Raw genomic sequence first — 22,710 nt, 5'->3', positions numbered from 1 at the left:
AGAAAGTGTCTACCATAGCATACTAGTGCTGTCCATGTGACTTTCTTGGCAAAGATACTGGATAAAGTCTGATAAGACTGAACAACAAAACAGAATGCTAGAGCCAGAAAGGTTTCACAGATTTAATTCAACCTCCTCTTCCTACAGATGAGGAAAATTGAGGCTTCTCAACTCACAGGCACATCAAGTAATTTCCATTATCCCTAAGTTAAAGGAAATGAGGTCACTAAAGTTTGACTCAAATGAATTTTCCTTATGGTTTTGATAACTCCCTCCTGATGGACAAGCAAAGCTTTGAAAAACTAAGAACATCCCAATTTGTGGGCACTGATACTTCCTGTGTGCTTTTTTAATGCCCAGCCTGACCAGGTTGCTATGCTGAGAAAATGCTGCCTTTCACAGACAGGGCCGCAGTGTCAGAGGCACATCAATGTCAGAGGCCTCATGGTGAGGCCAGGAGGGCTCCAAGACAATCCTCATGGGGCCAAAGCCAAAGAGAATCTGGCTCTGGGCTCTTCAAAGCCCCAGAGCCCTGAAGGGTTTCATTAACTCTAGGGCTTAAATTACTATTAAGTGCACTAATTCTATAAAATGCTATTTTTATAGAATAACATTTCCCTTGCAGCACAGGCCACTTGCAAAACAATGCTCATTTGGATCAAAATTCAATGACCTCATCTCCTCTAACTTAGGGGTAATAGAAATTACTGGATATACCTATGAGGAGAGAAAGAGGTACATCAGGCAAATAAGCCACTTAACCTAAGCCTCAGTTTTCCTCATCTGAGGAAGAGGTTGAATTAGATATTTGAAACCCTTTCCTGCTCTGACATTCTATTTTATTTTAGTCATAATAATAATAGCTAGTATTTATATAGTGCTTTGTTTGCAAGGTACTTTAGATAAGTTGTCTTATTTGATCCTCACAACTCTGTGAGGTAGATGTTATTGGCATTCCCATTTTATGCATGAGGAAACTGAGGCTGAGAAGTTAAATTACTTGCTCAGTCACTTCTCACTTGACTGAACTACCTTAGGATTTCTCCCCATGCCCCAAGAAGCTCATTAGTAGAATAACCTTGTCATCCTGTAATATCTCATAAGCCTTGGTATTGAACCTCATCACTACCCTCTGCCTTTCTGATTGGAGGGTGGGGGTCATGAACTCCAACCCTCTGTTTAAGGAGAGACTTCAATAGAAATCTATCCTGCCCTATAGGAAAATAGAAGGGGAATGGGATGAGAGAAGGGGGAGAGATAGAAGGGAGGGCAGATTAAGGGAAAGGATATTCAGAATGAATGCCATCTTGGGGTGGGGAGAGGGGTGAGATGGGGAGAAAATTTGGAACTCAAAATCTTGTGGAAGTGAATGTTGAAAACTAAAAGTAAATAAACTTAAAAAATAATAAATTTAATGTAAAAAAAAAAAAGAAAAACAATTGGCATGCTGTTTACATAATAAACTATTCATGGATGGGAAAAAAAAGGAGAGACCTCAACTCAGGCATGTCCTCACAGTCTTCCTGACTCAGAGGTCAATTCTTTAATCACTACATTGTGCTGCCTCTCATTTCCACTTTATGGGCAAGTAAACTGAGGCTAAGAGAGATGAAGTAACTTGCTTATATTCTCACAGCTTGTAAGTATCAAAGCTAGGACTAAGTCTGACTCCAAGTCCAGTGCTCTAATGTGAACCTTTTTGCAATTAGTCCAATGCCAACATTCTGAATTCCTGAGGGCATCCTTGGGGAGCCAACAGTGGGATTCACTAACAGTCACACTGAGCTGTCCCTGCAAGCCTACCTGTCCTTAATGGAAATGTTATTTTGGGGAGGTGAGTGATGTGACAGGTGAAAAACCAGGCTTACTTCCATCATTTACTTGACACAGAAAAAAGGTCTCTCTGACCTCTCATTCTTTTTCCCTCCCCCCAATCCCTATCGGGGCCAGGGAAGCCCTACTACCTTACTGCACATTTGTTCCACATGAGCAACCCTCAGTGCTGATCACAGGAAAGGCAAGGCAAGGCAAGGCAACATCCGTTTATTAAGTACTTACTATGTGCTAGGCAGTCTGCTAAGTGTGTATGTTTGTAATAGGCTCTGACATCTACCCTGATGAAGCAAGGAGAGGTTTATATAGAGACTGGCACACTGGAGTTAATTATGAATTAACTGTAAATCTAACCTACTCAAGTATTTTGTGTAAGCTCATGACCAGAGTTAGGAGAAAACATCTAGGTGCCCTAGGCTAGGTTTGAAAATTGCATTCCATCTCTCTCTTCCTGACTCCAACATCCGGTCCCTTACCATGTGCCCCTTCCTCCCACCATACACATGCACAAAATTATATAAGTTAGAAGGGACTTCAGAGACCTCCTGTTCCAATTAAGAACAACATTCCCATCCAGCCTCTCACTTGAAGACTTCCAGTGACTAGAACTCATTATCTCCCGAGCCAGAACATTATAGTCTCAGAAAGATAAAATGTTAGGATGTTTATGCTGACATAAAAACTGAAATCTGCTTCTCTCAAGCTTACAACCATTATGTCTGTTTCAGCCCGGTGGGTCCAAGCAGAACAATTCCCTTTTCATATGATACCTCTTCTAATACTTGAAGATGGATGATACGTCCCTCCTCCTGAGTTTTCTCTCCTTTTCTAAATATCCCCATTTTCTTTATCTGCCATTCCTATGACAAGGTCTCCAGTTCCTTTGCTGTCCTGGTCACTTCTTTTGGGGGATATTTGCTTGCTTATCAATGTCTTTCCTAAAACATAGCACACAGAAATGTCCAATAGTCCAGATATGGTCTAACTAGGGCATAGGACAGTATTTCTTTCATTTTGGAAGATGTGGCTCTCTTATTTCAACCCTAGATCATATTAGCTTTTTGGCTGCTGTGTTGACCCAGATATAGTGAATGTGCAATTAACTAAAACCTATCACTGTATCTGATATCTGACATTGGGGATGCCCAATGCTGTGCTGACCCTGAGTGGCACAGGCTACATTCTTTTAAGAGTAATGCCATGGATTCTTTCTGCAATGTATTTGAAACTGAACCAAGACACAAGGCTATCCTGGATGGTAACGAAAGTCTGTTTCTTTTCTCTGGTTTGAATTTGTGACAAGTGAAAATTCCTGAGAAATCGAGTTTCTGGGTAAATTATGATCAATTTTATTAATCACAGCTAGCAAGTAATCAACAAAATTAGCTAATTTGTTCCTCTCAGTGAGCAAAGAGACCTAACCTGTCTTTAAATACTTACAAAGCCTTTGGAAAAGGGGGTTTGCCTGAGGGTGAAAATCAACTCTGATTGACTAATAAGTGATGAGAGAATGACTATTAGAATGAGAGGTGGGCTTATTCTTATGATGGCCTGGAGGACATAACTCTGATCATTCAGCCTTGGTCAAAGAGACTTATCTATACCTACACCACTCCATGTAGGATAATCTAAACAAAAGGGGGAATCCAATTCCACCTAGATATGTCTGATTAAAACATGGACCAGAATGCACCAATTCACCTAAACTAAAATTTCTTCATCTTTTGATCAGATTTAAGTTTTCCCAGTTGGGTTGTCTTGCCTGATATTTCATTTCATTGTCAGCCCTGTACTTCAGAGGCTGTATGAATAGCCTACAGAGGTTGATTTCTAAATGAAGAAGAAGAGGAAAAAAGACCTTAGTCTCAATTCAATAATTGGCTATTAAAATATGAGAGAAATAATCATTTCTCTCAAATTATTTTTGGGTGAGTTCAATGACCTCATCCCATAGGTATTGCTTCTCATGTCCTGGACCAGTGTTCCAATCAAGCTCCCACTTAGGGATAAAACAAAGAATAAAACATGAGAACATAGATGACCCAAGGAAATCACAGTGATGTCTTATGTGTTTGTGTTATGCTTTCCCCTACTGGATTATAAACTCCATGAGGGCTTTATGATCTTATATGTCCCACAGTATCTGGCACTAGGTCTGGCACCCAGTAGGTACTTAATAAATCTTTGCTGAATTTTAAAAATTGAGCTGAACTTTTTTTAAAGTAACAGATTCGGAGCTAGAAGAAACTTAGAAGTCATCTTGTCCAAACCACCCCTCCCCCTCAGTTTATGGGTGAGAAAACTGAGGGCCAAGGAGGAACCCAAGACCCTTCATTCCTAGGGAGGAGCTTTGGGACCTTTTATTATGTAGATCACTGCTTTGGAGGCACTTTCTCTGCCTAGTTAATTTTGTTTATTCATTCAACAATTATTTGTAAAGCAGACTCTATGGTCAGGCACTATGCTAGATTCTGGGGATGCAAAGACAAAAATGATAGTCCTCTCTAGAAAACCATCCAGGACTATGTTTTTTAGCTATGATCATCATTCCATCACATTTTTTCCCAAGCTCATTTTGTTAGAGGTTAGATTTGAACTTAGGCCTTCTGACTCCCTATTAAGCATTCTTTCCACTTGACCATATTATCATAAATAATACCTGCTTTTAAGTTCCAGAGATAAGCAGTTTGCTCCCTGCAGCGAGGTGGCACAGTGGATAGAGTGCTTGGCCTGGAGTCAGGCCAACTCATCTTCCTGAATTCAAATCCAGCTTCAGACACTTACTAGCTGTGTGACCCTGGGTAAGTCACTTAACCCCATTTGCCTCAGTTTCCTCATCTATAAAATGATCTGGAGAAGGAAATGGCAAACCACTCCAGTGTCTTTGTCAAGAGAACTCTAAATGAAATCACAAAGTGTTGGATACAATTGAAAATAACTAAACAACGATAACATAATACAACAGCTAATACACACACCCACGTTGTATTATGTACATCTGAAAATAATCCTTCAATACTCCAATGGATCTTGGATCTTATCAATGTATTTCTTCCATCAATGGAAATCACAAACTATCCATGCTTGTCATTTCTGTGAAGTTCTTGTCCATGATGTCCCATGAATGTGACACAGGAAATCTGCCCAGTATTATAAAGCAACAGTTTTCAAAAGTGTGGTCTCTAGGCCCAGGGAATTACCTAAGACCTTTTCAGGGGTGCTCTCAGTCAAAGCTATTTTTATAATAATATTATGATGTTGTTTGCCTATTAAAATGTCCCTCTCTTTTCCAATTACAAATCTGTGTGAGGCCAGTTTTTTTTTTCATATACTTCAGCCAAAACAACAAACTGAAATAGATTGAATGCAGAGGCAAATATTAGAATCCAACTGTCTTCTATTGTCAGACATTAAAGAAATTTTCAAGAATATGTAAAACAATGCTACTCTTCTCATTAAATTGACTGGTTTTGGAAAACATAGTTATTTTTCCATTAAAATGTGTTATTTTTGTTAACATGTAAGGAGCTTATTATTATTACTTTAAATTAATTAGCAAATATTTTTTAAATTTATCAGATTTCTAATATGGTAAATTTAGATAGAAATGTTACATAAACAAAAGCTCTTTGGAGTCCTTAATAATTTTTCAGGAATGCAAAGGAGTCCTGAAGCCAAAAAGTTTGAGAACTACTATTTTAAGATCTTTATTTAAGTTCCAATGTTGCAAGGATACCAACGGAACACATAGGTGTCCACAGGTTATCCCTTGCTTTCATTACATGGTCTACCCATCTTTTTCAATCATGAATTTCTTGGATGATATCTTATATATAATTTCTCTTCTAAAATTTCTTGTTTGTAATGTGTTGCAGTTGATATGCATTATCTAGGACATTGGGCTAATTGCATCAAATCCCAGAACTTTGTAGAACTTCCTCAATAAGATTTATAATCACTAAAAGGAGTCTGGCCTAGCTATCTACAAAGGAAAAACAAAGTGAATGAAGAATGCCTTTTGTCCAGATTCAAAATAAGAGCAGCAATGGCAGTAGCAATAGTAATAATAATTGTAATAGTAATAATAATAACATATTTTACCTAGTAAAATTATAGAAGGGACCTCTAAAGTTATCTAGGCCAAACTATACCTGAATATCTCTTCTAAAACATCTTTGATCGATGGTCAATCCAAATTTCACTTAAAGATCCAGTGATTATGAGCTCACTACCTTTTGGGGCAGCCCAGGAGATGTCCAAAGCATTTCACATGCATGACATAGTGTGTGAGCCTCAAAATAGCCCTATGAAGTAGACTTGCCAAGGACTTGCCCAAGGACATAAATCTTAAAAAATGACAAAACTGAGAATTAAATGCAGACTTTTTTTTTTCAAGGCAATCAGGGTTAAGTGACTTGCCTAGGGTCACACACCTAGTAAGTTTCAAGTGTCTGATTTGAACTCAGGTCCTCCTGACTTCAGGGCTGGTACTCTATCCACTGCACCACCTAGCTGCCCTATAAATGCAGACATTTTAACTTCAAAGCCAGGGTTCCTTCCATTAAACCAAATTTCTGCCATCCCAATAATGGATAAAGACTTTCATGTGTTGTAAACTACAGGTTATTACAACCCTGGGACAGATCATTTATTTGTATTGCATTCTTAGCCTTCTCCCAGCACCTGTAGATAATATGATAAGACAGTCATGGCATAATTGTACATTATTTAAGTATTTGTTCAAGGCTGAAGTCAAGTAATGCCCAGTGAAAAGTTAATACTAGAAGTTTTAAGGTCAATTCACACAGAGCCAAAGCTATTTAGAGACTGTCTCCAAAATAATTAACCAACTAAATATATTGAACTGTCAAAAAAAATTTTTTGTCCAGACCTTTAACTTAAATAGTGTAGGGAACTCCTAGTATAGACACTCTTCCCTCAGGCACTAAGAGATTTATGTAAAGTTCTCCCTCTTCATTTACTTACAGTGAGCTCTCCAGCTTTGACAAAAGGCCACCAGCCCCTCACCCGCTTCTGCTGGAATATAGAGATTTTGTTCTCCTCACTCAAGTTGCCAGATTTGGGAAGATCACAGGCCTTGGCAGATTTTGCTCCTCGAGGGAAGCCATTGAGGTTCATCTCTAGAGAGCCTAGAAAGAAAAACCCATATAATTTAATCACAGCAGTAAGAATAGTTAACACTTACACAGCACTTGAAGGCTTGCAAACTGTTTTAAATATTTAATCTCATTTGATCCTTGAAAAATTCTGGAATATCAGTGCTATTATTCTAATTTTACAGACAGCAAACTGAGACAGAGAGGGATTAATGAACTGGTCAGGTGCATAATAGTAGCCAGAGTGTGAAAGCGTGACCTAGGACTCCACAGATGAGTGTAAACTACCTTGGGTAAATGTAAATAGCAAAAGAAACTACAACTATCTCATGAGAACACTTGCACATTACCCTGGGCCATCCCTGGCATTATGCCTTCTTTGTTCTCTTTCTATATAATACCTGGGGTTGGTGTGGGGATCCATCAATCTGTCCTCCTGCTGCCAGGAATTGCATCTCATGAGTAAACTCCCCTAATCAATACAATTAACTCTAATAAAACCTATTAATAATCAAGCTGGCATAGGCTCATCTTTCTTCAGCATCTCAGTACTCTCTCAGAGGGTCTGTGTCCCTACAACATATCAGGCCCCTTATACTTGGCCTTATAATTGGCATACCTGGCCAGGATAGTCTGCCCCCCTACAAATCTTATATCCTCACACAGGGGTCATATAGCTAATAAGTATGTGATGAATGATTCATATTCAAGTCTTCCTGGCCCCAAGACCAGAACTCTAACCACCACATCACCCAGTGGCCTCTTTAAAAAAGAGGTTTTCAAACAATTTCTTTCATTCAACAAGCTCTGTACCAGGCACTGTACTTTATGGTGGCATTATAAGGATAAATGTGATCACAAGCTCTACAAAACTTTGAGGAATATGGTTTTCAAGTATGAATTACATTCCTTAGCTTCTGTAAGGTAGCTCAGCTGCTTCGATTTCCCTCCCTTCTTCTACAGAACAAAAAATTACCCTACAGGTTCTTTAAAGAGAACAACACATCCTAAATGTTGAGAGAGAGAGACAATGCAGTTGAAGAGTTTAAGAGAAGGAAGTCAACTTTTCCCAATGAGATATCCCATAGTTCCATACTGTAGGTCCTATTCTGGGGACACCCTCAAGATTTACTGCAAAGGTACTGAAGGATAAAGTATCTTCCATTTGTATAGCCCTTTAGGTGTTACATTTGATTTGTGAGCAGTTAAGAAGAGATGTGAGCACTATAAGCCACAACGGGTTTGTTAAGAACAAATCATTCCAGATTTGCTTCATTTCCTTTTTTGACAGTTAATAGACTAACAGATCATGGGAACATCACAGATATAATATATCTGGTTGCTGCAAGGCACTCAGCAAAACTTTTCATGATTTCCTTGAAGATGGAGAGAAGACATCCAGTTGACGTCCCAGTTAGGTGATTATGCAATTGGTTGACTGATGAAATAAAGACTAGTGATTTTTGGATCAGTGTCGACCTGAAAGGAAGTCTTGAGTGAAGTCTCCAAGGATTTGGTCCTTGGTCCTATTCTGTTCAATATTTCAATTAATAACTTAGAAGAAGCTTAGCAAATTTGCAGCTGACGAAAGTTTGGAGGGACAGCTAGTAAACTGGATAACAGAATCCTGATCTGTAGGGACCTTGACATGGGAGAAGGGAGTGCAATGAATTTAATAGGCTGAAATTTAATAGCCAGGCAAGTCTTAAACTTAGGTTCCAAAAATCAACTCTATTAGTATAGGATGAGGGAAATGTGATTAGCAAGAGAGCACATGAAAAAATTTGGGAATTTTAGTTACATGCAAGCTCACTAGGGGCAGCTAGGCTGTATAGTAGATAGAATTCCAGGCCTAGGGTCAGTAGGATTCAAGTTCAAATCTGACTTCAGACACTTACTAGCTGTGTGACCTTGGGCAAGTCACTTGCCCAAGTTTGCCTCAGTTTGGTTTGGTTTGCCTCAGTTTCCTCAACTGTAAAATGGGAGTAATAATAGTACCTATCTCCCAGGACTGTTTTGAGGATCAAATTTGAGGATAATAAAGTGCTTAACACAGTGCCTGACACATAGTACTAAATCAATGTTAGCTATTATTACCAGTAGTCAGCAGTATCCTGTGGCTTCTTAAAAACTAATGCAGTTTTAGGCATCATTAAAAGATGTCTAGCATCTCGAGCAAGAGAAGTAATAATCACATTTCACTGTACATTGGTCAGACTAATTTTAAGTATTGGATGTTGTCCTGGACACTGCATTTTAGAAAATATATTGTCCAGATGGAATGCAAATATAGAACGGCGAACAGTCACAGTTACAAAATTGATAGCCTGAAGTTAGTGCTATCTGGTGGCCAAATTACCCACAGCTGGTTAATTAATTACTGAATCATGTGACAGCCCACTGCATCCTGCAGACTGGGGAATGAAGGGTAAGAAGCCAGGTACAGGTGGATCTAGCAATACCAATCTTCACCCCTCCTCCCATACCACCTGTCACACTCTAATTATCTCATTTGATCCTTATCATAACTTTGTAAAATAAGTAATGTTATTATCTGCATTTATAAACAAGGAAACTGAAGCCCCTACAGTTAAGAGACATTTTTGCACAATAAGGCACAATCTGCTTAATAAGTGGCAGACCCAGGTTTTCTGACTACCAGTCAGGGTATGCTGGAGTTAGCTTGTATAGAGATTGTTCAATTTTCTGTATGAGCAAGTATTTATACCTACAAATGCTACAAATCAGGCCTTGATTTATTACTTTTATTGATTATGTAGATTTAAAAAGTGATGGATAAAGTGTTAATAATGCAGATTAAACTTAAAAGTTTGCCCCTTGTACATTTTCCCCTGGAGAGCTGGTTGTTAAACCTTTACCAGATTACCACTGCTTCCAGGCTAGTGCTCTTTTTTTACTCCCTTGGCTACCTTTTCTGAAAGTCTCTCTGTCTCCATGTTTGAGAAATACTAACTCATGAAAATGAAGGAGTGATATCTAAAAAATAAAATTAAGAAGTGAGAGGATTATACTGGGAGAAGGAGAAAGGGAGAGGTAGAATGGGGTAAATTATCTCACATAAAACAGACAAAAAAAAAGCTTTTACAGTGGAGGGGAAGTGGGGGAAGGTGAGAGGAAATGAGTGAATCTTATTCTCATCAGATTTGGCTTAAGGAGGGAATAATATGCATACTCAACTGGGGGGATAATAGAGGGGAGGGCAGATTGGGGGAGGGGTAATCAAAAGCAAACACTTTTGAGGAGGAACAAGGTCAAAGGAGAGAATAGAATAAATGGGGGGCGGGATAGGATGAAGGGAAATACAGTTAGTTTTTCACAACATGACTACTATGGAAGTATTTTGCATGACTATACATGTATAACCTGTATTGAGTTGCTTGCCATCTCAATAAGGGTGGGTGGGGAGGGAGGAAGGGAGAGAATTTGGAACTCAAAGTTTTAAAAACAAATGTTAAAAATTATTTTTACATGCAACTGGGAAATAAGATATACAGGCAATGGGGTATAGAAATCTATACTGCCCTACATGACAATAGAAGGGGAAGAGGATAAGAGAAGGGCAGGGTGATAAAAGGGAGGGCAGATTAGGTGTATAAATAGCATTTTTAAGAAGTTTAGCAACGGACAGGATAAGAGAGATGAGATGGAAGCTGGATTCTGTAGTATAGCCAAGGGAAGGTTTTTTTTCCAAATTGTGAAGAAATGGACATATTGAATTATTGAATGAAATGTGGGTTATTACACACCTGGGGAAACTATAAGAACCAGTCTAAATTTTTATTTAATCCTAGGCTTGTAGATGATGATAAAAAAAATAGTTACAATGTAATTGTACATTACATGGGGACCCACAGGTGTTAAATGTTAAATGAAAAATTAATTCCAAGGTGCTCAGAGACAAACCACATGGACTTCAATCTGCCTCAGGGACCATGAGGAATTATCCAGAACACATGGAATGTGTTAAGATGTGGGAAGAAATTCAATAGAGAGTCATGTAGCCAGGGTAGGTCTCATTTTAATTAAGCAGTTTTGTTAATGATTCTTAAAAAAATGGTCAAGTCCCCTTTAATTAAATGTGTGGGTCACAATCAACTGTATTCTGCACATTCCAGGGAAGGCAAGTAAATGCTCAGATAAAGCTTGAAAAGGTAGAGCTGTTGACAGACATTGAAATAGAAAACTGACGCAAGAGATGAAACTGAGAAAATTATCCAAAGCAAAGGGACTGATGAGTAATAAAATGAAGAATAAAGAACAGAAGGAGCATCTGATTTGAGTTGGACTGATAATACCAACAACTAGAAGGAAAATGCATAGCAAGCCTGCGGTGGTTATTCTGTGAGAAGCAATTTACTCCTAAGTCTGGGCCTCTAATGGTAGCTAGGTGGCCCAATGGATAGAGCACCAAACCTAGAATCAGGAAGACTCCTCTTCCTGAGTTCAAATCCAGCCTCACACACTTACTAGCTGTGTGACCCAGGGCAAGTCACTTAACCCTGTTTGCCTCAGTTTCCTCATCTGTAAAATGAGTATCTGTGCCAAGAAAACCCCAAATGGGGTCACAAAGAGTTGGACATGACTGAAAAATAATGCAACAACAACTGGGCCTCTGGGCTGTTGGGAAATGGTGGCCAACTGGAAATATTTCATAAAGAAGCCAACACATTGATTAAAAGCTGGAAAAAATCACTTTTTGAAATTATCTTGTCACAGTTGGGAAGGCAGGACTATTGATAGGTAGAATAGGAAGGTGGCAGCTATTGGTAAACACCCTGATGAGGCACCAGACCCCTTCCCCTCTGAGACTGCCAACCTACAAAAGCAGCTGTGACCCAAACTTTCGAGAATCTTTATTCTATGGAGCTGTCTATGTAGTCAGGAGGAAGAGTAACAGAACCAGACGGACCCTGGATGACAGAGGAGCAAGCAGAGCAGTTTACTTATCTAGATACTTTTTCTGTGCTGGTCATGTATGCCTCTGGCGAGAGTGTATTGAAAGCTGCTGGAGGACTTAAGACAGAATATACCAGAGAGCTAGGGAGTAGTGGCTCTGTCACAAGGTCAGTGATACATAGTTAGTTTATCTAGGACTGGTGACCTAAACTAAGCAAGGATAGCTAGGTGCTCTGTTACTACCTCCCGGCTTCTTGTGGGTTTCACCTCCTTATTAATCATTTTCTGGTCCTTTTTACTCCTCTAGTTGAAAGGTCATTCTCCTTGGCAGAGAGAATAGAAACAAAATAAGAATTAAGTAGTTCTATCTTCTGTCTGATGTCTATCACCCTGCCCTATCCCTTTTGTCATCACTCCCTCTTCCTCGATGTAGCTTAAAGGAAAAAAAAAACATCCTTCATTTTCCTCAGTTCATCTCCTCAGTTTCAGCACTGTGGACACTAATACATACTACAGAAATGTACTAAATATGATTATGAAGCAATGAGTCTGAGTGTAAAGTTGAATTCCGTGGTTCTGTCTTAAAGAGGTCTTTGGAACAAAGCTCCATGGACTATAATTCTGAGGTCAGCCCTTTGAATGAAAAAAAAAAATCAACTAATGACTCCTCTTTTCAAATAGTAATTCGCAATTATACTGTCCTTTAAGATGTGCAGAGTTCTGTCACCACACTATGAGGTAGGTAATTCACACATTATTTTCTGTATTTGCTATTTTACTGGTGAGATAATAGCATGTGAGAGTTAAAATTACTTGCTCGTGATCACACAATTATTAAGTGTCTGTGGCAGGATTTGAATCCAGGCCACCTGTCTCCAGTGCTATGCATCTTTCCACAATGCCATTTGGGGTTTTTAGAAATAGGATCGTAAGAAATGTTCAGGGCAGTCTCATCTTAAGAATCCATTTTGGATGTTTTCTGGGAAAAGGCCCAATTGTCATTCCCCACAAAGTTCAGTGTGACTTCTCAACACTGCCCTCCCCCCTCACCCACTGCCTTGTATCTCTTTCCTTCAACCAGCTAATAAACCTTTATGCTATTTTTTGAAAATCGCAGTCAATTCTTCTACTCCCACTGGTTGTAGCTCATGGTTATAGATGTTTGGACTAGAGTAACTGGCATTTGACCTTGGCTACCTTAGAACAGATCACTAATTGTCCTAAACTGATGTCTAATCATGTCACTTCCCGGCTAAATAAATTTTGCAGACTTCCTACTGACTTTTTGGTAAAATATTATTTCATCTTTGACTCTCTTTTGAAAAAAATGTATTTTTGTTTAAGTTTTATGCTGTATGTAATTATCAATACAGTAGTAATATGAATATTTATAAAAATAAATATATATATATAGGGAGATTTGCTCAAAAAATAATTTAGTGGGTGAAGAATCAAAACAGTTTGGAAAACTTTGGTATAGAAGCCTTAAAACTTTTGATAAAAGTGAACAAATAGAGGAACTAAGTTCAAATTCCAGTTTTGCAACTTATAAACTGTAAATTACTGAGAAAGTTACTTAACAGTATATTCATGTCATACTTCCAGCAATTCTTCCAAGTGAAATTCTCTGTTTAATGGTGTAAATTCATATTTAATTTTACCCCACTACTGCACACACACCAAAAACAGTTTTGTTAATTTCTGAAATATGTATTTCTTCTCTGTATTAAACTTATAATAAGAAAAATGTTTCATTCGATATTTGAAAGAAATTAGGAAGTATGTTAATTTTATAATTGTTGAATAATGATTAAAGAATTAAAATTTCGTTCTCGAGAAAACAAAATAAAACAAAAAAAGAACAGATCACTAGATTGAAGTTATGGATCATCTTATTTCTCCCTTCCTCCCTCCTTCAAGAAGCCTTCTCTAACCCCATACCCAATAAGTGATTTTTTCCCACTCTCTTTTCCCATAGTGCTTTGCTAAGACTTCTTTATTTCTCACAAATAGTTATGCATATATAATATGGGTATATATCTATGTATATATATATATACATATATATAGGTATATGTATGTGTGTGTTTCTATGTGTTTGTATGTATATATGTGTACACACACGTGTATATGTATGTATATATACATATATGTGCATATATATACATATATATATATCCTCCCTTTTAGACTGTTAGCTCTTAGAAAGCAGGGTCTATGTCACAACTATTTCTGAATCCTCAGTGCCTAGTATGAACCTTGCATACAGGAACAAGATACATATTGAACTAAGTTGAACTGCCTTCAAAATCCCCAGCAGATGGGAAGCTCTTTTATTTTTAGAGCTTTTTAAAAAAAAGTACACTTGATATCTTCCCTGAATAATCCATTTTAATATTTAGTAATTATCATTGTCATGGATTGAGGGTTCTACTAACTGGTTAAATGTTACTTGATTTCTCTGGGGCGTCCTCAGTAAAATGAAGGTATTGGCTTAGGTGATTTCACAGTTAACCTTCTAGTTCCAACATTATGTATTTTATGCTCCAAAGCCCATCTTGGATTGAAGCTCTCCCAGGGTCTGAAAGTTTATCTTTCCAGACTTGGTTCACATTGCTTCCTCTTATGCACTCCATATGTAAGCAACCTGGCCTATTTGCTGTTCTTCACATACGGCCTTCTATTTCTCACCTCCATGCTTTTGTACAGACTTTACTCTGTGCCAGAAATGCTCTCCTTTCTCTTTGCCTCTCTGAATCTCTAGCTCCTTTCAAGGTTCAGCTTAGGCACCACCTCCTACACGAAGCCTTTCCTGATTCCCACAATTGTCTCTACTCTGCCCAACTCCCAACATCACTCTATGCTGTACCTGTATATCTGTTGTATACTCCAAGAGAATGTAAGCTACCTGAGGTCAGAGACTGCTTGTTCTTTGTCTTTTTATCATTAGAACCTAACATATCTTGAATTTGGATTTTAGAATCATGGATTTAGAGATAAAAGGAACCTTAGGGGTCATCTACTCCAATCTCCTCAAAAATGCCTGTTAAATTGAACAGAATAAAATTTTTAGACCACTTGTGTTTCATATAAAATGTCTGGGATCCCACCCATGGCAACACTAGCTCAGTGGGAAAGGAGAAGATCGATATGAAAATGTGGCTCTTGCAGAAAGTGGTATCTGAGCTATGTCTTTAAAGAGGCCAAAGATGTCAAGAAAATTGACATTGAAACTTGGTTCCAACCTTCAAAAGGCCAGTGAGTGTGGAGTTCCTGTTTCTTTAATCTTGTGAAACAAAATACATCTTTTCAAAATACCATGTTCTTCAGGAATCCTTCCAGGTTCCCCCAGTCACTTGAGCCTTTGCCTTCCATCCACTCAGTCTGAGATCTGCATATACCTAGTTAGTTATCTTCCGCATTAATATTTAAGCTCTTTGAGGGCAGGGACTTTTTAAAATAAATGCTTTGCCTTTTCTTGTATTATCAACGCTTAGCATAGTGCCTGATGCATAGTAAGCACTTATTGAATATATGCTTATGGATTGATTGATTTAGTAGAAGGTTGTGCTTGAGCCAAGTTTTAAAAGAAACTAGGGATTTGCTTTCCCCATAGCAACCCAATAAGGTAAGTAACACAAATAAATATCATTTCCATTTTAATAATTTAATATTTAAAAATTTTAATTTAATAATTTTCGCTAGTGCTGTAATGTTTGTAAAATGTCAAGAGTTGGAGGTGAGGAGGAAAAACATTCCAGGCCTAGAGGACAACCAGTGCAAAGCGCAAGAAGCAGAAGATGGAGCATCCTGTTCAAGGCCAACAAGTAGGCCAGTGTACCTACAGCTCAGAGTGCATGGAAGAGATTCAAGTATAAGAAGATTGGAAAGGTGGGGGTGGGGCAAGTTGGGAAGGACCATAAGTGCCAAACAAGAGGACTTTACATTTAATCCTGGAGGTAACAGAGAGCTCAGAGGAGTTTATTGGGCATGGTCAGAGGTAAGTTTCTTGGGAGCAGAGACTGGTTTTGTTTTCATATTTGTATCCAGAAACCTGGCACACACAGTGTCTGGCACAGAGTTGCTACTGTTGCTTGTCCTTTGTTTTTGAAGAAAACCAATGACATCATGGGGTGATGTCTTGACTTGTACTTGATTTGGATTTAAGTGAGGCAGAGTTGTGCAAAGTCATCAGCTTCACTTTCTCTTCCAGAGTCATCAAAGTCCAGTGGCAAGACAAAAGTCAGGACAACTGGTGATGGCCTGAGATGCCGTGGATGACCTTGGCATCTTTGATGTCTGACCAAACTCTAAGCTCTCCACGGCACCTGCTGCAGCTGCCTTCATGGCCATTGGAAAAAAACCCATCTGCTGCCCATTCTGCTGGAGGAAGTCTTCACATGCTTAAAGTAGACATCCCCCTAAGTCACTGATGGGTTTGAGGCCTGTCCCTTACCCTCAACCTGGTTTAGCCCATCTGCTAATGTGATTTACCAGGGTATGGACACTGCTCATGTTACAGCTTCTTGGAGCCACAGATAAGAGATGCCAGGTGGACACCAAAGGTAGATGAGCAGCCCTGAAAGGTGCCCATCAAGCCCTCACACCAGAGGTGCTAGTTCTATAGCACCTAGTAGGTGCTTAATAAATACTTGATGATTGTTTAAGGACCTACATCATTACACCCCGCGCGCACACACACACACACACACACACGCGCACACACACACACACACACACACACACACTGGTACTAGCACACCACTCCAAATCACCTTGTACTTATTTTGTGTCTACATATGTATGTGTGCATCCATCTCTATATACACATAAAGTCTTAGTATGATTTTGAACTTTAATAATAAGCTTAAATAGCTTAAACCTGCACTATGGCATTTGGGACATCCTGCACATACATACATACATGTATGTGTGTCTCTACATACATGTAAACATGTGTATATATCTGTATATTTACCCACATATTCACATGCTTTCTCTCACTCATTAGTACATAAACTCCTTGAGAGTTAGCACAGTTTTGTTTTTTGACTTTGTAGCCCAATCACCTGGCGCAGTGTTTGGCATATAGAAGGTGCTTAGGAAATGCTTATTGGTTGACTGATTGAAAACCTTTGTGAACTATAAAGCAATATAGAAATGTGAGCTGTTATTTTTATTATGTGCTAAATAAATAGGAACAGCAGGATGGAAATAGTAAAACGATATATGACTAGGCAAAATAAAAGATATCATGAGGAAAGAGCACTAGACTTTGAGTCAGGAAGGCCTGGGTTCAAATCTTACTTCTGACACTTCTCAGCTGTGTGACCTTATGAAAGTCTCTTTACCTCTATAGGCCTCAGGTAACTCCTTTGGACTTTTTTTTTTGATAAGGCATAGACAGGCTGATTTCTCTCTAGGTGGAGTTTACCATGCCGAAGAAATCACAGATCTGTCTATATTCCATCTGTCTATATGACTGGACGGTATAGTATTCTTGTTAGTGTGTCTATCTTAATTTGTAATTTGTAATTTTTTGGTCCAAACCTGTGATTTCCTCATAGGAAACTTCAGGTGATAGATACTTAGTACTTGTGTGTTTCTGGGCAAGTGACTTAACCTCTCCAGGCCTTAGTTTTCTTAACTGTAAAATGAGGGGACTTGACTTTGAAATTCCTTCTTGCTCTAAGGCTATGATTCTATGAGTCATCCAATAAGCAACCCATTCTGTTGCATATACTCTTAGAGAGTTGCTTGGGTCCCTGAGGTTAAGCGACTGACCCAGGGTTACATATTATAAATCAAAGGTAACACTTGAACCCAGGACTCCCTAACACTAAAACCAGTTCTCTTCCATTACTCCATACTGTTTTTCAATAGTTAAGTCTATTACTACTAATAACTGTAAACTCTTCGAGGGACGGGGAGCAGGTTCAGTTTTTGGAGGACACGGGGCAGCCACACTATGTAATGAGCCAGACTGCTCATGTGCACTCAGTGGGGCTGCCAGCTTACCCAGGAAATCATCAGAGGAGAGCCTTTCAAAATCCCACACTTGGAGAACAAGCTCAGTAGGAATTTTCCGCTCTGTCTTTTCTAAGGAAAAGATGTTTTCTCTTTTGGAGATGACCAGTTGTTTCTCAGCAGGGAGATACTGAAATGGAAACAGGAACCTCCAGTTGAAGTTCCCCTCTCCAGTCAGAGAGTTATAATGGACGTCAGTCTCCTGCTTATCATCTTCCACACCTTTTAACCATCTGTATGAAGAGAGCAAGTGAGGGTAAGGGAATACACATTTATTACATAGCAACTATGAGCCAGGCACTGTGCTAAGCACCTTAAAATGTTATCTCATTTGGTCCTCAAAACAACCCTGTGAGGCAGGTGTCATTATTATCCCCCTTTTACAGTTGGAGAAACTGAGGCATACAGAGGTTGAGTGACTTACCCAGGGTCACACAGCTAGTAAGAGTTGGGGTTTAGATTTGAACTCAAGTTTTCTTGACTCCAAGCCAAGAGCCTATTTACTATCCTAACTATCCTCTGAGTATGACTCACTACATCAACCATCTTACTATGCTTTAAAACATTTAATTGAATTTTCATTTGAAAAAGAGCATTTTATCTCCCTTACCCCAACCAAAATAAAATGGGAATTCCCACAGCCTTGATTATCTGAAGACAATAGCAATTACTTCATGTTAACATGTTTAGCTGGAGACCACATTTTCTAGGGTGGGCTGGGGGTCTGGAAATTCCCGTCTGTCCTTTTCTAAAATTTCTCTCCCTCTTAGGAACTGAGCTGTGATATTTATGTTACTTGTCCTGGAAAGAACACTGGCAAAGAGTCAAATAAGCTGGATGCCCGCTCTGACTCTGTTTGGCTTTGAGACTTTGAACTTTACTTATTTTATATTTATATTTATATTCATATTTTATAAAAAATAAGGTTTCTCATCTGTAAAAATGGAATAACTATACCTTGGCTGATGACCTCCCAGGGATGCTGTGCTGATCTTAAGGTCTAGAGCACTAACTCACAAATGAAGAAACTGAGGCTCGAAGAGGTAATTTGAGTTATCTTGGGTCAGACAGATACACATGGAGATAGGATCAGAAGCTATGTCTCCTAACTCCAAATGTAATGGGGGAATTTAGAGCTAAGAAGACTTGGGTTTGAATTCCACTTGTGATACATGCTGTATGAGTGACCCTGAGCAAGTCACTTAACGTCTCCAAGTATCAGTTTCCTCACCTGTAAAAGGGGAATAATATTACCTGTTGCATCTGCCTCATGTGGTTGTTGTGAAGCTCAAGATAATGTATGTAAAGAACTTTGCAAACTTTAGAACCCTTTATACTCTCAAGGCTATTATATTATACTCATCATCATCATCAGTCATGTGCTTTTGTGATAAACAAGCTTCTCATACTCTTCCAGATGCTAGTGTCAGGAAGACCTCAGTTCAAACTTGGGTTTCAGATATTTAATTTGCTCTATGACCCTAAGCAAGTCACTTAACAACTCTCTTTGTCAGTTTCCTCATCTGCAAAATGGGGATAATAGCCCCCGTCTCCCAGGGTTATTGTGAGGATTGCACAAGGTAATGTTTGTAAGGCTCTTGACAAATCTCAAAGTATAAATGCTAGTTGTTATTATGGTTAGGGCAGCAATGTGGCACAGTGGATAGAGTGATAGGCCTGAAATCAGGAAGATTCATTTTCCTGAGTTCAAATCTGGTTTCAGACACTTACTAGCTGTGTGACTCTGGCTAAGTCACTTATCCCTGGTTGCCTCAGTTTTCTCATCTGTAAAATGAGCAGGGGAAGGAAATGGCAAACCACTCCAGTATCTTTGCCAAGAAAACCCCAAAAGGAGTCACAAAGAGTTGGACGTGACAACAGCAAAAAGCACTATGTTTGTATCTACTTTGATATGTACACACTGTTATCTGCTATTCAGATATTTCTGGTCCATCTTTATATCCTCAGCACCTTGTTCAGAGCTTGCTACAGAGTAGGCACTTAATGCATTTATTGCTTGTTATTGTTTGTTAGTTAACTGCTTGACTTGTTGCTTCAAGTTATTTCTAATTTTGCAAGTAATTTCATATTTCCATTCTGATCCTATGAAGATCTTGAAACAATGAGTCACTTATAAGGTGGAACCAATCAAGAGACATTTATTATGAGCCTACTATGTACCAGGCACTGTGCTAAGCAGTGGGGCTACAGAAGAGGCAAAAGAGAGTCCCTGCCCTTACAATCTATTGGAAGGAAATCTTTGGGAAGGAAAGAAGCTGCCAGCACAGCCTAGCTTGAGATAAAGGTTCTTTGACCTCTTCTGCTGAGTTTTGTCTCAAAGCTTCAGGTAAAGTCCTATAAACTTTCAGCTGCTACGCTAAGGTATAAAATTTATAAAAATGCACACAGAACGAAACAGAAAGCTGAGAAAGGGAGACAAACAGGTTGATTTTGTTAATACGAATTAAAAATTTCTATCTAACAGAAATTCCTGGTTTCATGTATAATCTTCTTTATCTATGCATACTGGTATATTTGTGTTTGTTGATGATAGTCAAGTTCAAAATAAAAAAAAAAAAAGAAAACTAAAAAAATATTTATGCCCCACCATCTGGGCATAGTGTATATTGTAACAATAAAGAAAAAGATGAGGTCTGGTTTTAATTTGAGTATTATTGCCTGTTATAAGATACAACTTTTTTTAAAAATCAAACACAGGACTGTCTTTCTAATTTCAATAGGGTTAGGAAGCTGGGGAAATTTGAATGCAGGTTCTAAGGGTTACTTTGTTGTTGTTGTTCAGTCATTTTCAATCATGTCTAACTCTTTGTGATCCTATTTAGGGTTTTCTTGGTAAAGATACTGGAATGGTTTGCCATTTCTTCTTCCGGCTCATTTTACAGATGAGGAAACTGAGGCAAACAGGGCTAAGTGACTTGTTCAGGATCACATAGCCAGTAAGTGTCTGAGGCTAGATTTGAACTCAGGTCTTCCTGACTATAGGCCCCGTACTCTATCCAATGTGCCATCTAGTTGCCCTCAAGCATTGATGTATACCCATATACCTAGATGGGAGGGATTGTTATCTGACATTTTAAACAGCTTGAAAAGATAAGCGTCTCACTTAAACTTATCAAGAAATGGAGTATAGTCAAGTCCTCAAAGTGGATGTTTCCTGTGAGGTAGTAACTGCCTTAGAACAAAGCAAAACAAAACAAAACAAAAAAGAAGAGTAGTCATTTGCTTAAATGAACTTACCCTTTAACATAAATATCACTAGATTTTTGTCCCGTGAAGATATTTTCATCCTCCAGAATGACATCTTCTGTATTCCAGATTATTACTCTTAATTCATAACTGAAACAGAGAGAAGTCAGCATTAAGTTATAGACAAGACACTTTATTGCATAGGACGGAAAATACTAGATCTGAAATGGGAGATTCTAGGTTCATATCCAAGCTCTTCCATATATTAGTTGAGAGAACTCGAATGAGTCATTCAACCCCAGTATCCCCATCTACAATAGCTAGTAGTTATATGGTGCTACAAGGGCCACAAAATGCTTTTGGTAAGTTTTCTCATTTGATCCTCACAACTCTGCCCCAGGTAATTTTCTGAGGCTATAAATTATAGGTGAATTGTCAATCTGTTTAGTACTAGCTTTCAAACCAGGAGTTTCTCATATAGATAAGCAATAAGCCTGGACCCCCAAATTACTATCCCTTATTAATGTTCTTCTTGATAAACTATTGTTGTTATTGTTTGTCCTTCATTCTCAAAGAGGACCATGACATCAGGAAGGTGATGCCATGACTTGCAAGTGAATTGGACTTAAGTGAGGGAGGGCTGTGCAAAGTCACCAGCCTCATTTTCTCCTCTGGAGCCATCAGGATCTAGTGGCAAGATACATATCAGAATGACTGGAGATGGCCTCTAAACCATTTATTATCAATAAATGAATCACAAGTCTATTCATAAAACCTGGTTAAATATTATTAATAAACCACTTTTGTTGTTGCTGTTGTTTAGTTATTATCAGTCACATTTGACTCTTCATGACCCCTTTGGTGGTTTTCTTGGCAAAGATACTGGAGTGGTTTACCATTTCCTTCTCTAGCTCATTTTACAGATGAGGAAACTGAGGCAAACAGGGTTAAGTGACTTGCCCAAGGTCAGCTAGTAAATGTATGAGGCTGGATTTTAACTCAGGTCTTCTGAACTCCAGGCCTAGTGTTCTATGCAATGTGCCACTAATAAATAGTATCATATACAATCATGATTAATATAGCATAATGTCATAATTAATATAGCATGGCATTTTATTGCTAAAACATATTACTTCTAGTAAACCAAATTATAATTATGAAAATCACATCATTATTAATTAGACTAATTAGGAATTATAGGACTTAGGGATGGAAGGGATGTTAGACAGCATCTAACCTAACTTCCTCATTTTAGAGATGAGTGGCTGAAAGGTAACATTTTGTCCAACATTTCATAGAAAGAAAGCGGTAGAGCCAGAACTTGAAATCATATATTTTGAATCCAAATCCATTTCACTTTATTATGATTCTTAGTTGTCTTGTTATTGTTAAATATTCATGGACATAAGTGGCCACCATACCCTTACCAGTGCCCTTGCATACCTATTGCTTGATGTTTTCCAATAGTTGGCCACTGTATCTGAAACCTACCATGCATCTTGTCTTAATTTGGTTCAGAGAGCCACAGCATTCCACTACTCCTGCCCCATCTACTACTACTACAAAAAGCAGGCAGATTCTGAATGAGGATTTGGTCGTATTCACTGCC

General features: G+C 38.5%; 1 protein-coding gene across 1 annotated transcript in view; it reads right to left on the bottom strand.

The window, feature by feature from the left end:
* The window catches only part of LOC114030669 (fer-1-like protein 6), a 193,259-nt gene that overhangs the window by 5,532 nt on the left and 165,017 nt on the right, over window positions 1-22,710 (bottom strand). Inside the window, exons 36-38 of the mRNA XM_027845520.1 lie at window positions 21,153-21,251; window positions 17,886-18,127; window positions 6,820-6,983 (exon numbers count right to left, since the gene is read on the bottom strand). Coding sequence (XP_027701321.1) covers window positions 6,820-6,983; window positions 17,886-18,127; window positions 21,153-21,251 — 505 coding nt within the window. The remainder of the gene's footprint in view (window positions 1-6,819; window positions 6,984-17,885; window positions 18,128-21,152; window positions 21,252-22,710) is intronic.

This window comes from Vombatus ursinus, unplaced genomic scaffold (assembly GCF_900497805.2).
Source record: "Vombatus ursinus unplaced genomic scaffold, bare-nosed wombat genome assembly UNPS02014973.1, whole genome shotgun sequence".
Classification (NCBI taxonomy): Eukaryota; Metazoa; Chordata; class Mammalia; order Diprotodontia; family Vombatidae; genus Vombatus; species Vombatus ursinus.
The sequence above is the reverse complement of the archived record's forward strand: the minus strand, read 5'-3'. Positions and strand labels throughout refer to the sequence as shown.